Source organism: Anas platyrhynchos, chromosome 5, assembly GCF_047663525.1.
Source record: "Anas platyrhynchos isolate ZD024472 breed Pekin duck chromosome 5, IASCAAS_PekinDuck_T2T, whole genome shotgun sequence".
Taxonomy (NCBI): domain Eukaryota; kingdom Metazoa; phylum Chordata; class Aves; order Anseriformes; family Anatidae; genus Anas; species Anas platyrhynchos.
Window position 1 is genome coordinate 31,671,098 of NC_092591.1, and position 19,991 is coordinate 31,691,088.

Here is a 19,991-nt window from a genome sequence, read left to right on the forward strand (position 1 = left end):
CTAGTAAATCACATCTGCTTAGAAGTGACAAGATTTTAAGGAGCAGGGGGAGGCAAGCGGCCTATGTGGTTTGGGGGAATATTCAGGGCACACTTTGATGCTTCCCTCTTCAGCCACAAGGGAGGGAACACTTGTTCTGAGGGACTGTAAAACACTGGGAGATGTTCCCATACTTGTTGGCACTGGACGCTGAGGCCCCGCACGCAGCAGCACTATCGCATATGGGAGAACGAAGTGCACAACTTCCAGTGCTGTTTTCGGCAGCCAGCGAGGCGTGAAGAAGGATTTATCGGTCTCTGTTCAGCCCTTCCAGGGAGCCAGATTTTCTGTGTGGTTTGGGAAGACCAGACTGGGAAATACAAGAGGAACAGAAAACACTGGGCCACTGAAAAACCATGGAGAGCATCCTCACTTACCTGGAAGCTCCTACTTGGCCTCTTTTCCTTGTCCTGGCAGTTAAAAAACTTGCTTATGACCTCATCCTGTTCACTCTCAAAGCCTGTGCTGCTCCTACCGTCTCTTCCATGGAGCCCAGAGTTCCCCCCAAGAATGAGACAGATCGTGCACAGCTCAGATTTTTTTAAAAAACTTTTTTTTTTTTTTTTTTTAAGGTTTAGTGCTTATTCCCAGCTCTTTATTTCTCAGCCTGAAGTGAAGCATTTAATGCTTTCTAGAGCTTCTGCTCATTTCCTTCTTCTAATTTCTGCTAACTTCCTTCCTCATTTTGGCCCCTGCTTGTGAAACCTCCTCGGGGGTGTTCAGAGGACACAGCGAGTGGCTCTGTATCCGAGAAGGAAGACAGGTGCCCAAGGTGCTCTCACCGAGCTAACAAGAGGAGCCACGAAGGCCGACTCTACGGGGTTATCAGCCTACGCCGCTGGGCGGTACTGGGCTTGCCACTCCTTTGAACAAGGGTGAAGGGCAAATTTCTCACCTCCTCCTTCCTATCTGCCCACTGCCGAGCAGAAGCAGCTCCCTCCCAAGGCAGGAGGGTGTCCCACACGGAAGTCACCACTCCCGTTCACATGAGACCTCAGGCAGAGGTGCTGGGGAAGCCGACCACCTCCTGCCAAAAAACCTCAGGAACCTCGCAGCCCGCTCCACCTGCAGCCTCCGCCACAGCACCGGCCTGACAAGACAGCTCCCGAGGGACCAGGAGGAGCCAAAGGAGAGCAGGTGGTGGGAAGAGAAAGACTTCACCATGCAGGTAGGAAATAGAAACTGCTCAGCAATTTCCACGAGGTGGGTGTTTTTTTTTCCAGCACCTCAGAGCCATCTGCAGCTTGGAAATTCCTATGCTGTAAGCGCTGATCTCTGCCACTCACATGCTGTCAGCCCCCAGGGTACTCAAAAACTACCATAAAACCTCAGTTCCTCTTTCCAGTGAGCAATCTCGTTCTTATCATGACTACGTAAAGGGGAAAGCAGTACGCTGTGCTTGCTCTGCAGTTTCCCCACAGTACCTCCAGCGTGGGAGCGAGGCAGGGCTGAGCTCCACACACCACCCCAGAGGTGCAGGGGGGGGTCACACATGGACCCAACACCTCAATGCCACAGCTCAGAGTTTCCAGAGAGCAGATCACAGGAGCGTGGCTTGGTTTTAAGAAGGCTGAGACCAGATCTTTAGTTTCTACATGCCCAGGAAAAGACAATGCTTGTTCCAGCCCCCCATATTACAGGAGCGCCTGAAATAATGCCAGGGGAGAAGGGGAGCTGCAAAGATTTGTTTCTTTGGCTTGAAAGAAAAGATAAACTTTATTTTGTTCAAAAGGCAAACTGTCTGCCTGTTCGATCAAATATTGTCACGTTTCTTAGGAAGCTATGAGGTAAGGTGGAAGAGCTCCAGGGGAAGGGAGGAGAGCACAGGAAGCGTTTGTAGGAATCATCCCCAAGACAAGATAGCAGTCCGGTCACCTTTGTGTGGGTGACAGGAACCACCCAAACTTTCACCAATCTACAGCTGGAAAGGAAAACAAGGATGCCGGATCCTGCCCAGGTGGTTGGCCTCGGTTACTCACAGAGCTGACTACACTTCCAGCCCCAGGGTACCTCAAAAGGATCCGGTGACCTCCTTGCATGGGGATCAGGACACCTGGCTGCCTACAAGGATCCTGTGGTACAGCTGGAGAGAAAACTGGCACACTTCAGGGCACGCAAACCCTCCTCGCCAGCGAAAACACTGCTCTTTGTGCAAGTTGCTTCTCCCATGGCTTGGCAGAGCGTGCTTCCAACCCTGCTCCAAGCACAGCACAGGAAAAGGGCTAAATGGGAACCATCCTTCTTGATAGCAAGGAGTAGAGTCCATGGTTTATACAACCGCTTCGGAGCTGAGGCAGCCTTGCCCACACACGAGGCTGACCCGGCTGCCTCATGCTTCCAGAGCAAAGCAGCTGTCGCCAGATTAGTGCTGCCAGTCCCCAGGGCCAGAGAAATAGGTGTGGGATCCCTAATGATCCAAAGTCCCTGCCTTCTGCAGCTGTCCCTTCGCATGAGACACATCTGGCCTCAAAAGCAGGCAGGGCTCCTGCACAGCAGCCCCAGCAGAGGAAGCTTAACACAGCCTTTGCATGGATGTCAGCAGCCACCGAGAATTAAGCCTGCTGAAACTCCACCCTTCTGTCATCCCAGGTCTGCAAACCTCCCCCCCTGCAGCTGAATGCAATTTTTCCTATTAGCACTCCAGAGGTGGGCACCAGGAATCATCTGCACTGATCTGCAAATAATTTGCAAATCCTTCTCCCCCCCACACACACTGTTTTTCAGTCCTACACAGAGGGACTCACGGTGCCTGCAGAGGGGGGACCAGGTGGTAAATCCTATTGCTATGGGAACACAGAGACAAGCCTGCCGAGCTGCTGCAGACCCTGCTTCCACGACATCCTTATTGCCTCGACAGCTGTACGCAGGTGGCCTGAGAAGCATCCCCACTGATTCTGGGGAAGATTAAAAAGTAACAGGTCCCGCTTGGGATTAAGATCAGTGCTTGTTGTTTCAGAAACAAGCAGAAACAAGGGCAGGATCTGGCAGCGTCAGGTCCAGGAGACTGGCCACGTTATGACAGGGAGTGCTGGCAGAGGGAGGATGCTCTGCTGGAGCTCTGCAGGGACAGAGCAGGACTCAGGGGCTGGTGGCACCACAGGGTGTGAGGGTGAATGAACCTACCTTGGTAGGTTCCTACCTGTGCATGAACCTGCCTCGGTAATCCCTTCAGAAGTTTTTCTCTGGGGTAGGCAGTGCTGGTCAGGATGCTTTGCCTCCCAGTAGGGGACCGCGCATGCAGATGACATGCCTGGGCCACCTGGAAACAGAAGCTGCAATACTAACAGATCCGTCCACCTTCTCCTGAGCTCTGCTGGGGCTGACACCAGTTGGACAGCAGCGTAGGGGTGCGTCTGGGAACACCTAGGGTACAAAAGGGTACCCTCAGCATTGTAGGGATCACTGCTCGAGCCGAAAGGCTGGCAGGCTTTGCAGGATGAGGTTGGTGCACGCACAGGCTGTGAGAAACCAGCCAGGCAGGAATGAGACAACGCAACCTGCAGAGAGGTGGTGCCAGCCCAGATCTGTGCCAGCATCCGAGCATCAGGAGCAGGGGCAGAGACCTGATGGGACTCCTGCTCCCTCCCTGTGCCCAGAGACGGGCTCTTGGACTGGGACAGGTAGAGCCAGCTTGGTTCTTACCCACCTGGGGAGACCAACCCGAGTGAAAAGCCACTTCTCCCACCCCAAAGCCTGCTCAGGGCTTGGATGGAGCAAATGACAGCACCACAAATGCCCTTTGTGTCATGGCTTTAACTGAGGAACCTTTCAGCAGCGGGAAGCACTGGTTCTTACCGTAGCAGCACCTCTTTGGGGGGGATCCATCTTCCTGAGTCTTCATGCTTTGACTTTCACAGTCTCCCCACTGCTCTTGTACTCTGGGTGAAGCCAGGGCCGTGGCTCCACATTAGAAAGTATTTGGCAGAGCGTTTCAGCCCTTTCCTCATCTCAGTCTTGCTGGCTCCCTTGGCCTCATTCTTTCTTCAGTGGAAGCTTGGGATCCAGATCTTACATCAGGACTTGGTTGCACCACCAGGGCTCCACTCCCGGGATTACAGCTGGATGAACTCGTCTGGCTGGCCGATTTTTTGGGACACAAAGTCTTCGGTGGCAATCCTGATTGATGATATCCCCTTCCCCAGCAGCTTCTTCTTTCTTCTGTGCTGCATCACCGTGCCCTTAGAAACAGCAGCATAACTATTTGCGGGGCTGCACCATGAATCACACCAAAGAACTGCAAAAAGAAATTGACATTTTTAAAAATGTCACTTTTAAGACAAGATCAATTCCCTGCCCTTGTAACAGCACGGCCTTCAGAGCAGGTCTTTATTAAACTCATTAGGCTCACTGGGATCTGAAGCCCAGCACCTTCTCTCCAACCCACTGAAGGGCTGGTTGGACTAATCCTCTCTTGCCTAAGAGCAACTACAGCTGCGGGACCGGGATGAGATCATGCTGGGGAGGCCAGGCACAGAGGATGGGGACAAAGTGTTTTGAAGCTGACATGCCCCTGTACTGGGCACCCACCACCAGATCCAGGCCACCCTAGGGTGCTCTCTGCAGCATCCCTCAGAGAAGGAGCACCCTAGGCTGGACCGAGGGCACCTACTGCCACAACATCATATTACTTGCTTCGTGTATCCCCAAAACCACTCCGCTTGGGTGTCTGAGCATGATTAGGCTCAGACTCACTTGGGTGCCTGAGCATAATTGCGTGTTCACTCCTGCACAGCCTCTCTTTCGAGCTGGCAGTGCACAGGAGGTCAGCAGGAAGAAGCCAAGTGCCAGCTGCCCCGGGCCCCAGACTGAGCCATTTGTGGTGCTTTCCAAGGAATTATTTTCCACCCTGTTTGCTGCGCAAGCCTCCCATTGCCTGCGCCCCACTCTCTGGTCCAGAGGCTTCAAAACTGCCTTCCCCTTCCTGGCCAAAAAGCTAAGCTCCCTACCTGAAAGGGAACAGTAAAGAGCAGAAAAGGTGGATGAAAGTCTTGTAAAAACCATTGATGCACGGAGAGGGAGTGAGTTAAGCATCCACACTCCTCTGGTACAGATGTCAGGGCACCGGGTGAAACAAGGAGGAGTGAAGTCCAGAACAGAAGGAGGTTTTGTTCTGCTGGCTGGCTCCCTCGGGGCCCCAGGACTCCGTAGATACGAGGCATTACAAGATCAAAACAAGGCTGCCCTTGCCCATGGAGCAGCAATCCCTCAAGGATCCTCAAACACAAAGACACATTTATTGACTCAGAAAGAGCCTGAGCTGGAGACCAAGAGTGCATGGGAGGAGGTTTTGGACAAAACATCCCTCCCCAGGTACCCCCTCACAGCCACTGGGAGAGGCATGAATGCGAGACTAGCAGAACCGAGCGCAGGGAGCCTGGCTGATCCCAGCAGCTTCACCTCGCAGGAAGACCCTTCTGTCATGCTGTCCAAAATGCTGTCCAACCTGCCTTAATTTTGGACTCATTTGGTTCTTCAGATAAACCACAAGTCAATGCACTCTGCTTCACCCCAGCAGGTTATTTATCTCACAATCTCTGCTGATGGGCAGGAACCACTCTTTGCTTTACTCTTTCAGTCCAACTACACACCTCCACCAGCCCAGCTGGGGCATGCCCAAGATCCTCTGGCCCATATTCTCTTTCAGGATGCCTTTCTCCTGCTATTACCAAACATCCCTAGCTTGGACAGCCTGACAGAGCCTGTGCAGACCACATACAGTGCTGGGTTGGCAGACAACACTGCACATCCCTTGCCTACACTATTAAAGATGGGATTCTCCATACCACAAGCAGAGTGCTGCTTACCTGCTCTCACCAGCTGGAGCAGGGCAGCTTGACCCCATTGCCTCCAGCAGCATGGGCAAGACCTAACCCAAAGCATTGCAAAGCCATCCAGGTGTTTGCAGAGAGAGGTTTGCTCTGTGTCCAAACACAGGATCTCACAGAGACCCCACTGAAGTCTTTGCTGGTTTTCTCTTCTTCCACAGGATGAAATTCTGTTGACCCCCTGGAGAAATTTTCCCTTTGAAGACTCAGATCCATTTGCCTCTGCGGTAAGCTCGGGTCCCTCTGCACTCACAGTGAGTTCAGAGCTCAAAAACGTGGATTTGGGGGGGAACACCATGGCAGCAGCTGCCTCAGTTTCCCCATCCCTACTCTTCTGCTCAATGCCAGTCCCCAGGGCACCTCTATAGAGAAAGGTCCAAACCTCAGATGGACTGGAGCCAAATGGGAGAGCTTGTCATCCCCATTAATTCCCTCGTATTTTCTGTGGGCAGGATGAAGAGAAGTGGGATTTCGTCCTCGTGAGCGACATCCACGAAGTGGGCAGCACGAAGGAGATCAAGAGGAAGAAGTTCCTGGATGAGCTGAGCAAGAAGGGGTTCGCCATCAAGGTAAGGGGCAGCAGGTATGGGTATCTGCTACGTAACGCAAGGTCTGTAAAAAACTGGCTTCTAAGGGAAGGTTAAAGAAAGATAATTAAAGCCAGAAAAAAAAAAAATCTATCCCTGTACTATCATGTGTGTACACAGAAACAACCAAAATACTCATTAGTGACATAAGAATTTGGGTGAGTTTATTGACCTTCATATCTCTATGTGAAAACTAAGTTTTGAACTGGAATTCACACTCACAAAATCTCTATAATTACTTAGCACAATTATCAGATGCTCTTTAGGTCACCTATATCTTTCACGCTACACTAAAGCATTTCCGAACCAGCAGTTCATTTTAATCACCCCAATTATCAGTTTATCTGTTTTCAGCAGATCATATTTTAAAAAGAAGAGGAAGGTGAGACAGAGGTTATTTCTCTTTCAAGAACAAGAGGCTGGGGATGTTTTGTGGAACCCAGGATCCCAGCCTAGTTCAGGCCCCAGGAAGAGACCCAAACCCTCAAACCAATCAGCCCACCATGTGTAAAACACACAGCACATGCACCCAGGGGAGACCCCAGCCCCAGGACTCACACAGCCCTTGGATTTTACAGCTCTGCCTTTTTTTACCTGTCTGCATTGCTCTAACAGCCTCTCTCTTCTACCCACTAGAAAATTGAGGACAAGAAGCTATTTTATGGGGTCCGTGCCCCGAAACATATCTTCCGGAAATACCAGTGGCTCCTGAGGAACCCTCAGGACAGCCGGCTGCAAGACTCCGATGCCCATCATGACATACCAGTGACGACCAGGTGGGTCCTGAGCTGGGCTGCTGCCTTCCAGCACCTTGCAGCCCCTTACCACCACACCAGCATCTATTTTTCATCTCAGCTCACAACTGTGCCAGGCTTTTCATTCTCCACAGAAAGCAAATTACCACCGTTGGTGCAAAGTGGCCAGCTCCTCACTGTCCACAAGCAGATCCCTGTTTCTTCCCCACTTCCTTCCCTGGGGACTGGTGCACACCTCCCTTTCCTTCCCCTCTCTCTGGGGCAACACCACCAGTCTGTATCCTCAGGCTTCCCTTTAATCCCAGTTTCTCCTTGCTCAGGATACGGATTGTGAACTTCATCTTGCAGAACACGGTCACACCTGACCTCGGTAAGGGAACGGGGCCAGTGAGCCCTTACATCCCCCTTATCCCCAGGGGATAAGCACAGCTCCTGCCCTGTGCCAGGCACAGGCATCCCAGCACCCTTGGGTGGGGATGTGACAAAAAAAGAGGTGCAGCTCTGGGAGGTCAATTTGCTGCTGTATCCAGAGGCTGGGAAATGTGGACTGCAGGAACCATCAATGGTCTGCTATTCCCTTTCCCCAAATCCACTGCCACCCTTCTGTGTCCCCAAAAAGGCTTGTCCCTCTCTGGCACCCTGGGATCAGCAGGAGAGGTAGCAAAGGTGCTGGCTCTCCAGCTGTCTCTGAGGACCTGTCTACCTGGCTCACTCCCAGCACCAGCCCCAACACAGCCTGCGGCATCCCAGCTGAGCAGCAAAACCACAAGGATTAGCACTGATCCCTTCCGGATAGCTCAGCCTCTCCCAGGCACTTTTTTTTTTCTGTCCCCGCCCTTAAGGCTTCAGAAAAGATTTTGGGTGATGCTGCCTGTCAGGAAACGTGCAGGGGGGAAAGCAAAGCTTTGTGTCACCGTGTCACTAATCCTTCCTGTTCCACTCTGCTACCAGAGAAGCTGCGTGACCTGATAAAGAAGAACGTTTTTGAGGCAATGTTTCCACTGCATGAGGTGAGGCCAAGTACACAGATGCCTGGGAGGAAAAGCCACAAGAGGTGGAGGAGCCAGACCGGGTGGGAGAGAGCTTTGGGTAACTGGGGCTGTATCGGGACACACCTGGATGTGGGGCACAACCGGGCTCCAGATGGGAGCTGGGCTGGGGATTAAGGTTGCCCTGATGTTCCTGGGTCCAATCAATTTCTCTGCTCTCCAGAAAGAAGAGGTAAGAGAATTCCTAAAGGAGAAGTGGGCTCGCTGGAGAGATATATTTTGCCAACAGCCGATTGAGAAGATCAGGTAACGTAGGCAGAAGAGGCACAGGGGATCCATCTAGCCAAGAGGCCCCACCTGAAACCCCTTCACCTGAAACCCCTTCCCAAGCTCCTGTTTTTTGTTTTGTTTTGTTTTAAATCATTAGTTTCTACCTGGCTCTTCTCACACGTATCGGGCCTTTTCTGCAGCTTGTGAAGTTCTTAGCCTAAAGGGTATCCCAAGGCACCAAGCTCCGTCTGCTAATTTTGCAGCATGAAAAAACCCCGCATCTGAGCAGCTTTTAATTAGCCTCTTTCATTTTCCACCACCCTCTTCCATGTTCAAAAGGAAGGTGAGATGAGAACAGAGTATCAGTGAACACATCCAGCCTGAGGCTGAACTTGGGACTTTAAGGGCAACAAAGGGCTCCTAAAGCCACATTAAAACTCAGGGAAGAGCTCAGCTATTTTAAAAAAGGGAAGAAAACTAAGTCTCCATGGCCAGGAAAAGGAAGGCAAAAATAACATGCTGCTTCATAAGGTTTTCAGTGGACCGTGGGAGGGAGATGAAATGCTAAAATTGCATTCTCTTTCCTTAAACGTGTCTTACAGTTTGCAAGTCTAGCAGGGGCACCAGGGAGCCTCGATCCCTCCATGGTGCTCGAGGTCAGACAAAACACCATTTCTAAGGTCAATGCATCCTGACCTGTTGTTATCACAGAAGGATCAAGGGGCCAAGTACAAAATCATCTTCTTAACACAGGCCAGGGAGCACATCACCACCTCTGACTGCTGGCAGGGAGTGAACCCCTCCGGAATATCGGAGGGGAGGCAGGTCCCTCAGTCAGTAGTTACCAGCATTTCCTACCCATGCCTCCAACCTTCTTGCCCACACAAGAAAAAATGAGATGCTGCTGTCAGAAGGATGAAACGTGGAAGTATTGCAGGGAGATAGATGATAGATAGGAGGGGATATTGCTCTGGTTGGAGAAACGTTGCACCTTGCGGCCCTCTCATCTTTTTGAAGCCTTTCTGTTCTGTAGACATGGGTTGCAACTTGGGCTCTCAATCACTTGCACCGCTTTTACCTAGCATACAATTCATCTGACCGCATTTACCCTTAAGGCAGTTTGCTTCAGTCACCAGGCTGACTGAGAACAGGAGAAAACACCTCGTTGCCTTCTCCAAACCCTGCAGGACATCATGCCCAGCACCACACGCCCACCAGGAGAGCTCTGTGTGTCTGTCCATCCCACATTCAGCTCTCAGATGGAGCCGTGCTCTGAGCAGGTCTTTGCTGTGCAGCCCCACAGCAACATCCACAGTGCTCTTCGCTGCATCCTCAGAGTCCACACACAGGGAGTCCTAGGATCTCCCTCTGCTGCCAAAATCCCCTGGGAACTGCTGCCCACTCCTGCTTCTTCCAGGTCACTTGGGCTGACTCTCCCAGTCCCAACCAAATGCCCAGATATGCAGCACTGCCCCTCCTGGACGTGGCTATCCCTTTGGGGGTGGAAGAGCATTTCCTAGTGACCCCAAGCAGCATTGTCTCCTTGTTGGCCCCAAAGCACATCTCACCTTTCCTTCCAGGTGCTATTTTGGTGAGAAGGTGGCCCTGTACTTTGCCTGGCTTGGCTGGTACACCTACCTGCTGGGGTTCGCTGCGTTGATGGGCCTGGTGGTCTTTGTGGCTGGGATTACTGTTTTCAACTCCAGCCAGGTGAGGTAAGGCAGCTGAGAACACCAAATGCACATCCCCTTCACCACCCTTTGCTGTGCATATTTCTTTGACCACTATCACTCCCCTTTGCTTCTCTCTACTCCTTCCTCTCCAGCAAGGAGATCTGCGAAGCCAATAACACCATCATGTGCCCACTCTGCGACCAGAAGTGCCCGTTCTGGCTGCTCTCTGACACCTGCACCTATGCCAGGGTGAGTAGCCCCCTTCCCAAGACAGGCTCAAGGTGAAGGATGGGAAAATTCCCAGCTTATGCTGTGCCCACGCCACCAAAAATAAAACCCCCTGTGCAAGTTGGCTACAACATGCAGGAGACCTCCACTGATAAGGAAGACAAGCTCTAGCCTGATCACGGTCTCCACCACCACCAAAAAAAATGAAAAGACCAAGGAAAAAGCACTTGGCACGATCTAACAAGTCCCCGCTGTCTATCCCCTTCCTGCATTTTGCCCTCCTGCACCATCTTTACCTGTCTCTTGGGAGATCAGGGTGGCAAGAGGTCTACTGAGTGCAGAGGCTTCTTCCCAGCCCTAAGGTGCTCCTTGGTGCCCCCATCACGTTCTTCCTTGATCTTCTCCAGGTCACTCACATGATTGACAACGAGGGGACAGTTATATTTGCCATGTTCATGGCCATCTGGGGTAGGTGTCAATGTCTCAGCACCACACACACAGAGCTTGCAAGGAGGAGCAGCCCGCCATAGCTTAGGGGGAGAGGAGGTGGAAGAAAATGGGACACCAACGCAGCTCCAGCATTCAGGGGCTTTTTAGTCTCTAGCTCCTCTACTTCCAGAGCCATCCGCTCCCCCTCCAGACAACACAAGGGATAAAATCATGCCCCAAATTCCTTTCTACGTCTCAAATACTCCTCAGCCACCCTGCCTGAGAGCTTTTACTCCTTCATCCACCACAGCCTCCACCCAACTCTGGTCCTTTTCTAGCAGCTGCCTGTAAGTGGACACAGCTGCAGGAAGGAGGCACCACCACATCCCTCAATAATCCTCCTCAGGTTGCCACACCATCTTATAGCTTCTCTGGAAGACCATTGGGCTCTGAGTCGGTGTGATCCCATCACCATATTAGCTGCATGTTTAGTCTGCTTTCACTACAGCCCTTTCAGTTACAAACACCACCGTGGTTTTAACCAGCCAGCACCTGGGCTGGGTGTTTCACTGCTGAGCAGGTTACAGATGTGGTCTTGCATGTCCCTGTGGGTCATCTTGCACAAAACAAGCTTAGGAAGGTGAATTAACAGAGTGGGTGGCTGTAAATTAATTTGCAGAGGCATAGCCGTGCTGAGGTGCAGCATGGGATGCCTATTATCTTTTAAAGCACATTTTTCATCAGTCCAGAATAACGTGGTTGGCTGGCCCCATGTAACCATGCCCACCACAGCAGACTAGCCCTGGTGCTTACTCTGGTTTAGATCAAATCCCTTACAGTCCCTAGAGCTGGCCTGACTCCCAGTAAAAAAACTCACCCCCGTACCTCCATCCTCTTCTTCACTGCTGCTCATCCCGGATCCTTTCTGGTTGCTGAGGTGCAGAGGTAGCTGCTTGTCCTTCATGGGCCAAGAGCAGTCCAAGCAGCTTTGCCATCAGGTTGGGTGGTAACACAACTGCCCAGCCTGTGCTGTGGAACGGAGGGGTGACTTCTGCAGGGCCATCCCTGAGGGTCACCGTGCTCCCACCTTCCCCCCACAGCCACCGTGTTCCTGGAGCTGTGGAAGAGGCAGAGAGCCACCGTGGTCACCAACTGGGACCTGTACATGTGGGATGAGGATGAGGTAAGTAAGGATGTCATCTTTCCAGCTTAATGCTTCTCTTTTCAGGGCAGGAGATAGCTAGGCTTGCAGAAGAGACACGGCAGAGGTACCTCTCTGTGGATGTGGACACATAATAGAGGCACTTAAGCAAGGGGCAAAGCCAACACCTGGCTCCTTTGACAGTCCCAGGAGAGGCAGACCCCTCCAGAGAGCTGAGCAGATGCTTGTCTCCACTCCACATTGCTATTCCCCTCTCTGCATTGCTAGCCCCCTCTTCACCTGCACGAGTGCTTGAACTCAGTCAGGACTGGCCATGCTGTTCTAGGTTGGGTTGGGTGCTCAGTTCTGTCCTCTGGTTCTGCTCATCCCCCACCTCCATTTACACAACCACCCTGGGCTTTCCACCACCTGGGAATGGCTCTGTTGGATCCTTCATTTTCCATACATATATATACGTGCATGTATTTGTTTTATTTATGTATTTTTAGGAGGAGCTGGCTTTGGAGCTGATCAATAATTTGCAGCACGAACCTCGGCGGTACCAGCACTCCTACTTGCGCAGCACCATCGTCCTCATCATGGCTCTGCTCATGGTATGTGACAGGATAAACGTAGGGTAGAGGAGGCAAACCCTTGACACTCTCATTTCTTCCCGTGAGTGTGACAGGCCTAAGGAAAGTCTAGATGAGGAGAGGTGGAGATGTCCATGTTACAAACTTCTAACCCTCCCCTTAAGAGGACTGGCTTGCTTTTGAGGCCAGTTGCAGGTGGTGAAGAGAGGCAGTGTCTGAAGGCCCAGTGGTCCTCAGCTGGAACGGCTTCTCCTCACCCCTCTGCAGATTGCTGTGCTGATTGGCATTGCCCACGCGCTCGTCATTTACCGGGTGGTCGCGACGGCTTTCTTCACCCAGAGCGACTTTGAATTCCTCCGCGAGCAGGCCAACACCGTGGCCGTGATGACAGGGGCTGTGCTGCACTACCTCACCATCATCATCATGACCAAGGTGTAGAGTGTGGCACGGGGTGGGTGGTGGTGGGGTTTCCCCTTTTTTCCCCCCTGTCATCAACGCTCCCCTCTTGTTTTACACTTCTCTCCTGCAGGTCAACAGGCATGTGGCCCTCTTTCTCTGTGACCTGGGTAAGGGAAACTGCCCCCTACCTGCACCTGCACCCCACAGCAGTCCCCAAATGCAGCCAGACTCATGGCCCCTTCCCTTCCTCCACCACTGCGAAGCATCTCCCAGGCAGCTCTCACCATGCAGGTCCCCAGGGAAATCAGCAGCCCAGCTGGCTGTCCCCAGACACGTTACGCTTTGGAGGGGCAGTGAGGCTGAGAGTTGAGATGAGCAGGAAGCCAATAACAACCACAGAAGAGCTTATAGCATGGTTTTCCTCCCAACTTGAAGCCCCCTTCTGCCCCAGCTTGTGGCTCTGAGGGATCTTTCTTCTAACCTGGGCTTACCACCCTCAAAGGGCTCAGGTAAAGGGGCAGGGAGAGCTCCACAGGGCGCAGAGACCCCTTTACAACCTCCAAGGCTACCACGGGATCCAGGGGAAGCGGGGCAAGGTCCCACCACTGTGTGACCAAAGCCCTGTTTCTGTCTACAGAGAAACCACGGACCTTCTCCCAGCGTGAGAACAACTTCACCATAAAGTTCTTCATCTTCCAGTTCTTCACAAACTTCTCCTCGCTCATCTACATTGCGTTCTTCCTGGGGCGGTGAGTAGTGGCCGGAGGCCCAGGAGGAGCCCATCTCATCCACCCTCCTCACCAGAGCACAGCGCCCAGGGCAGATGGGAGAGGGCCACAATCCACCTGGGAGCTCAGCAGGGCCTTTCCCTGAGGGTGTGGTGGGTGGGGGGAGCCCCTCGCCTCTCTGCTGATGTCTGGGGGTCGGTGCTCTCCATCTCCATCCTCCAACATTCATCCAGAGGGGGGTCAACGGTGGGGCTCAACAGATGTCACTCTTCTTGCTTCCCTGCTCAGGATCAATGGCCACCCAGGGAACTACGTGCGCATCGCTGGCAAGTGGAGGCTGGAGGAGGTGAGGGACTTGCTGTGAAACCCCCTGACCCCGCACCACAACTCCCACCCTGCGTTTCTCCCCTACCCAGCAAGGTTCTGCTGAGCCTCAGCTGGGCCAAGTAGCCCCTCAGGGCAGGTCTCGCTGCTTGTGGTACCCAACCCCTCTCCTCTTATCCCTTTGCAGTGCCACCCCAGTGGCTGCATCACCGACCTCTTCATCCAGATGGCCATCATCATGATGCTCAAGCAGACCATCAGCAATCTCGTGGAGTTCCTCGTCCCGTAAGTTCTCCTCCAGCCTGCAGAGCACCTCCTGGTGTTCCTCTATATGCAGGACATCTTCCCAGCTCTTACAGAGAACAACCCTGGCCTTTGGGCCAAGATTTCCTCCTTTTCCCCATATCAGGTCTCCAGGGCTGTCACTGCCAGCAGGTCAGCCCTGCTGTTCTCTGCAGGCAGTGGTACAAATTGCTTCCTCCCCTTGCAGCTGGATAGGCCACAAAATACGCTCTAGGCAGAAGCGCCCCAAGAAGAGAAACATGGTAGTGGGAGAAGAGGAAGAGCCTGAGGACCCCTGCAAAAAGCAGTGGCTGAGCAACTATCAGCTCAGCGAGGTCAACATCTTCAGCTTGTTTGATGAGTTCTTGGAGATGGGTACGTAGGGAAGGGGAGGGTGAGCAAGGAGGGGTGCTGTGTGCCGTGCCATATGTCCTCCTCGGGTGGGGAGAGCCTGACTTTGGGGAGCCCTTGTATAGGCAAGGGAGAGCTCTGAGACCCAGCTCCATGCCCAGCCCCACACTCCAAGAGCCCTGGCACACCGAGATCATTCCCAAAGTCAGGGAGGACAGGCAACTGCGTTGGCCTTGGGTCCCTGCCTAGCATCTTCCTCTCCTCCTAGGAGCATCAAGGTGATGGCCGTAACCCTTAGGTGCTCCCTCTGCTTGGCTGGCTCAACCAGTGCCCAGTGGGACCCCCACAGAGTTCCCTCTCCAATAGCTCTGGGAGAGGTGGGTGTCCCCTGTGGGGGTGTAGGGTCTCCAAGACAGGTCCATCTCCCCCTTTCAACCCTGTGAGGCCCCTCTGACACAAGCCACTAAGCAGGACAAGCCCACACTGCAGCTGGGTCCCTGTGGGATGACCCCTCCAAAGCAGCTCCGTGCCATCACCTGGCATTTCCCCCCTCTGCAGTGATCCAGTACAGCTTCACCACCATTTTTGTGGCTGCCTTTCCCCTCGCCCCGCTGCTGGCTTTCTGCAACAACCTCTTCGAGATCCGTCTGGATGCCATCAAGATGATGCGGCTGCGCCGGCGCATGGTGCCCAGGAAGGCCAATGACATCGGTGAGACGGGGCCCTCTGTAGCTGCTGCTTGGGGAAACAGTGCAGGTGGAGAGCCCCTTCTAATGGGGGGAGGTCTGGAGCATCCCTTTGCCAGGGGCCAGTACCACAGGGAGAGCTGCGTTTTGCGGAAGGAGAAGCAAGTTCAGATCCTGCAGAGGTTGAAGAGCACCTTGTCTCTCTCCTTCTGGCCTCTTCTGGCTGTGCCAAACCAGCTGGGGCTGGGTTTGCAACCCCAGGGGAGTGGGAAAAAGCTGGCGGGAGGGTCTCAGTGACTGCTCCTCTCCTGCAGGAATCTGGCTGCAGGTCCTGGAGGCCATTGGCATCCTGGCTGTCATCGGGAACGGACTTGTGATTGCCATCACGTCTGACTTCATCCCTGTGCAGGTCTACAAGTACACGTACAGCCCCTGCATGACGAAAAACAGCACTGCTGTGGAGTGAGTGTTGCTGGGCAGGCGCCCCCACCCCTGCAGCCCTGCCTGCAGTGTCCTGTCCTGCCTCTGTGCAAGAGTGTGAGGCTTCCCCCAGAGCGGGGAGGGTCAAAAAGAGTTGTCAAAAGTCTTCAAAAAAAGAGTTTTCCAGATGGCACCAACTTCAGCATGGCAGCCAGCCTCTCACTCACATCAGTGGGTGAACTTGCGCCTCTGAATGGAAAGAGCATGGTGAAGCACCCAAGAGCTGCAGGGAGGACTTTCAGCTGGGTGCCTGCCCATGCCCTCTCCTCCCCTCCCTTTTTTCCCACCTGGGGCCTTTAAGTCCCCTACCAAAAGAAAGGACACAAGAGCTGCAGTTTCCTTCAGGGCATGCCACAACTTCTCCAAGTGTGGCCACAAAGCAGGAATTTCCCCTCGCCGCAGGGTTCCTGTGCCCAGATGTGCCCTTTCCTCCCCCACAGCTGCCTGACCGGCTACATCAACCACAGCCTCTCCGTCTTCCGCATCCAGGACTTCGAGCACCACACAAAGCTGGCCGAAAATCAGACAGACATCATCTGGGACAAGATCACAGAGTGCAGGTACCAGCACCCCTGCCAGCACCTCACCACAGCACCTAGCCCCTGGAGGAAGCCACCAGAGCTGGGACTGCTGAGGTGGGACGTGATGCCCTGTGAGGGGGGAGCCTGAGCTGGCGCTGATGGGGCTCTGCTGCAGGTACCGGGATTACAGGAACGCCGATGACTACAGCTACACCGTCCAGTTCTGGCATGTCTTCGCAGCCCGGCTTGCCTTCCTCATCCTCTTTGAGGTGAGCACTGAGGGCAGGCTGCCTGAGGAGGCACAGAGAAGCTGGGTCTAACACAGGGGTGGTGGCACAGACCTGGGGAGCCACTCACTGCCTGCGGTGGCTCCGTTTGCTTTCTGCAGCACGTGGCTCTGTGTGTCAAGCTGATCGCAGCCTGGTACGTCCCTGATGTGCCCCAGTCAGTTAAGAATCACGTTCTGGATGAGAAACACAGCAACCTTCGGAAAGAACTGAGGTGGGTGATGCACCAGAAGGTGCCAGGGGTTGCTGTGCTCAGAGACAGCATGGTGTTCAGCTGGAGACCTGGCTGATTGCAGGATCAGCCCACTCCAGAGCCCCATGATTGGGTTTCTTGACTCCGTGGGCACAGAGGAGCATGGGGCTATGAGTCCCTGCCTTCTGGTAAGCTCCTCCATCACACTTTTGGAGGTAGCTACTCCCCAGCTTTCATTCCAGCCCCTCCTGCTTAGGGCCTACAGCACTAAATGTCCATTTAAAGGTGGGCTGCATGACCTGGGGAGGAGGAGCCACCTCCCTCCACACCTGCAGTGTCACTGAGCAACCCAGGTGCCTGGCTTTCAAGTGCCTCAATGCCAGTGAGAAGAGTTCCACCTGGGGTGATTCAATACTAAAGCTCACCAGAGGAGGAGTCTGCTTGCCTTTGTCTTTTCCTTTAGGAAAGACAAGCTCGAAAACAAACAAACAAAAAACAGCAATTTTGTCCAAATTTTCCATTTAAAACGTTGCTGAGGGGTAGGGGGGCAACCCACAAAACAATTTCAGCTGGAGGCAGAACCAACTTAGCAGAAAGCTGTAGGTGCTGCTGTCCTCTGGGACTGAACCCTGCTTTGGAGGAGGGCTCAGCCTGCTCCTCCCCACAAGCCTCTCCTGAAATCCAGGTGAGAGCAGAGCTGTGTGGGGCTTGGGAAGCATCACACCACCACCATCCAGCTCCCAGGCTGCAGCTTCCCATTGGCAGAGAGATTTGCACACATAGGGACTTCCCACAAAGAGCAGATCGTTCTCCACTTCTATCTGGCAAACGGCCCTAGTCCCGCTCAGAACATTTTCCCCTCTTCCCCCCTTCCTTCCAGATATCCTATCCATAACCTCCTTCTCCCTTCTCCTGCAGCATGATGGAGTACTCCACCGAGGTGTAGCCTCCTCGCACTGGAGAGAGTGAGAAGCACGGACCTGAGCCCCTCTCCCCAGCCCAGCAGTGCCACAAGCACCGGAGGAACCACCACAGCACCGCTGGCAGAGACAGGCCACGTTCCCCCAACTTTGGACTTGAGCTGGGGAGTGACAAGGTGACGGCAGCTTCACAGAGCAGGATGTTTTATGACTTGCACAGCCATGAGGAGGAAGAAAGTCTCAGTAGAGACAGGAATGCTACTTGGGGCACGGGCTGGGCGAGTGTGCTGCTGGTCTGGAGGAGGTGATCGAGCTTCCCCATCAGTCATCGCCTTCACATGCCACACAGCCTCGCAGGAAAAGGCAGCTACTTCAGTCCACATTCCCTCTCACTCCTTGGCACCTTTTTCCTCTGCCTTCAGTGACCTCCCTGCTCCTGTACCGTCAAGAAAATTCAGTCCTTCCTCTCTCACACCAGCCAGCACAATGCTCCTCTCGGCACAACTACCATGTGGCTGCAACTCCAGCCCAGCGCTTTCACAGGCTGGAAAAACAAACTCGTTAGCCTGAGTGGCTTTTGTACTGGGCCCTGCCAAGTCACTGCACCTGCTCTGACTCGATTACATTCCCACCTCAGCTAGAATGAGAGAATGGTGAATAAACACACTAACCGCGCAGGTGCAAGCAGCCTCATCTTCAGCTGCCATGAGTCACTGTAGTCACACTGGAACCATTCCCCCCTCCCCTCCTTTGCCATCCACATCACCCAAAGGAATTGTCTACTCCACCCCCTCTTTTCTTCATATGGGTAATCAAAAAAGGGCTGGAGCTGGACCACTTGTACCTAGCTCAGCATTAGGGCTGGGGGAGAGGTGCTGGCTAGTGACAGGATTAAAAGAAGTTGGTGCTTTGACCATGCATAGTGGGGAAAAAAAATAAATAATTTGCTAGGGTAACAAAACAGCATTAAGCTACACAGAAAATCCAGAGTCACAGGGCTAGAAAGGGTTATTTCTTGCTGCAAAACAGGCCCACTAGCCTAAACACAAGCCCTGCCAGCCTGATATTTCTTCCCCTCTTCCCTTACAGCTCTCCCTTCTACCTACAAACACAAGGGGGTTTTGTCTGTAGCAGAGCAGGGGCTACGTGCCACAGCTGGTCTGGTGTCACAGCCATCACTGTGGATTTTCAAATATTTATTTCCAGTCTCTTTGCTTTGCTTACTGCCAGGCCTACCTGAAGATTTACCAACTCAAGGTAGAGCTATTTGCCTGAAAGGAATGATGTGTTTGTTTGGCACTACACAGAAATGAGAATGTGCCCTCAAACGTGGGATCCTTCACTCAACGTTGGGTGCAGAAACAGCCTTTTGATGCCTCTTGCCATGTTAGACCTGTGTGCGGCAGCCTTGCTGAGTTGGGTTGGTAAACACGGGGAAACAAATTTTCTCTCTCTTTTTTTTTTTTTTTCCTAACTTTGATCCATGAGGAAGACAGGAGCACAGGCTGGGGCCTTATAGCTCAGTTTCCAGTTTTGTCATGGTCCCTGTAAGCTCTGGGAAAATCCACCGGGGAGTTTTAAAGCTGACCTCTGAATTTTAGGGTCTTTTTCTTTATGAGAACTGAAAACTTTTAACCAGTTTTGAAGTTTAACCTTCAGCTCCACACTTTCATTATCTCCTCTGTAAAATGGAAATACAAACCTCAGGGTGAATTGTGGGAATGAACTCAATAAAACGTGGGAGCTACATGGGTAAGCATGTGTGTGAGCATGTGTAATAAGCGTATAGCCACGACACAAACTCAGAAAGATGCAGACAATGAAACCAGAGAAACATAGGTCAGGAACAAGTATTTCATTAGGACTCATCTGTCTCATTCTGTAATTAAAAGTCAGAATAATCCAAGGCCCTGTAAAGAAATGTACACAGTGATGCTCCTTCCTGTAACACCTGGAGAGTCCCTGTCCTGATTTAACAATGAAAAGCCACCACCTGCTGCGTTTCCTGGGAAAAGGAGAAGAACAGTGACAGTGATTAAATGTCTGCTGCTAGGTGCCTCCTCATCCTGTAGCACTGCTCTCATTTATGGGACGTGGAGGTGAACTCCGGTACACAGCCGCCTGGCAGCATTAAGTAGCTCAACCTTAATTAGCTTCAAGCTGTTAAATGCAGCAAGAACCGGCTATTAGCAATCTCCCATCAATAAAGTTATTTCCATCTGCCTCCTAGCTGGCAGAGAGCTCTTCCTACCTCAGCAGCATGTGCTCACCTTGGGCCAGGGGGCAGCATC

The 19,991-nt window shown here is 52.9% G+C and overlaps 1 protein-coding gene across 2 annotated transcripts; it reads left to right on the forward strand.

Annotated features, from left to right (window-relative positions):
- Window positions 1-747: 747 nt before the first annotated feature.
- On the forward strand, window positions 748-19,456 carry ANO9 (anoctamin 9). 2 transcript variants are annotated; one of them, XM_038180655.2, is made up of 24 exons: window positions 748-1,207; window positions 6,026-6,091; window positions 6,317-6,433; window positions 7,088-7,227; window positions 7,527-7,576; window positions 8,158-8,216; window positions 8,419-8,501; window positions 10,046-10,180; window positions 10,291-10,387; window positions 10,774-10,834; window positions 11,896-11,978; window positions 12,446-12,550; window positions 12,797-12,961; window positions 13,059-13,095; window positions 13,566-13,677; window positions 13,945-14,002; window positions 14,168-14,265; window positions 14,471-14,637; window positions 15,172-15,324; window positions 15,614-15,761; window positions 16,220-16,339; window positions 16,476-16,569; window positions 16,689-16,801; window positions 17,699-19,456. In XM_038180655.2, exons 1-24 carry the CDS (start codon window positions 1,202-1,204, stop codon window positions 17,724-17,726), a joined length of 2,295 nt encoding a protein of 764 aa, XP_038036583.2. In that variant the 5' UTR covers window positions 748-1,201; the 3' UTR covers window positions 17,727-19,456. The 2 variants fall into 2 exon arrangements, with proteins under 2 accessions (XP_038036583.2, XP_038036584.2); XM_038180656.2 differs by lacking the exons at window positions 748-1,207; window positions 6,026-6,091; window positions 6,317-6,433; window positions 7,527-7,576 and having other exon boundaries at window positions 7,095-7,227.
- The last annotated feature ends 535 nt before the right edge of the window (window positions 19,457-19,991 follow it).

Bases quoted from the DNA above. Each gene is read 5' to 3' on its own strand.
- ANO9 (XM_038180655.2), top strand. The intron at 13,678-13,944 runs GTGAGTAGTGGC...TTCCCTGCTCAG, and splicing joins ATTGCGTTCTTCCTGGGGCG to GATCAATGGCCACCCAGGGA. The intron at 16,570-16,688 runs GTGAGCACTGAG...TGCTTTCTGCAG, and splicing joins CCTTCCTCATCCTCTTTGAG to CACGTGGCTCTGTGTGTCAA.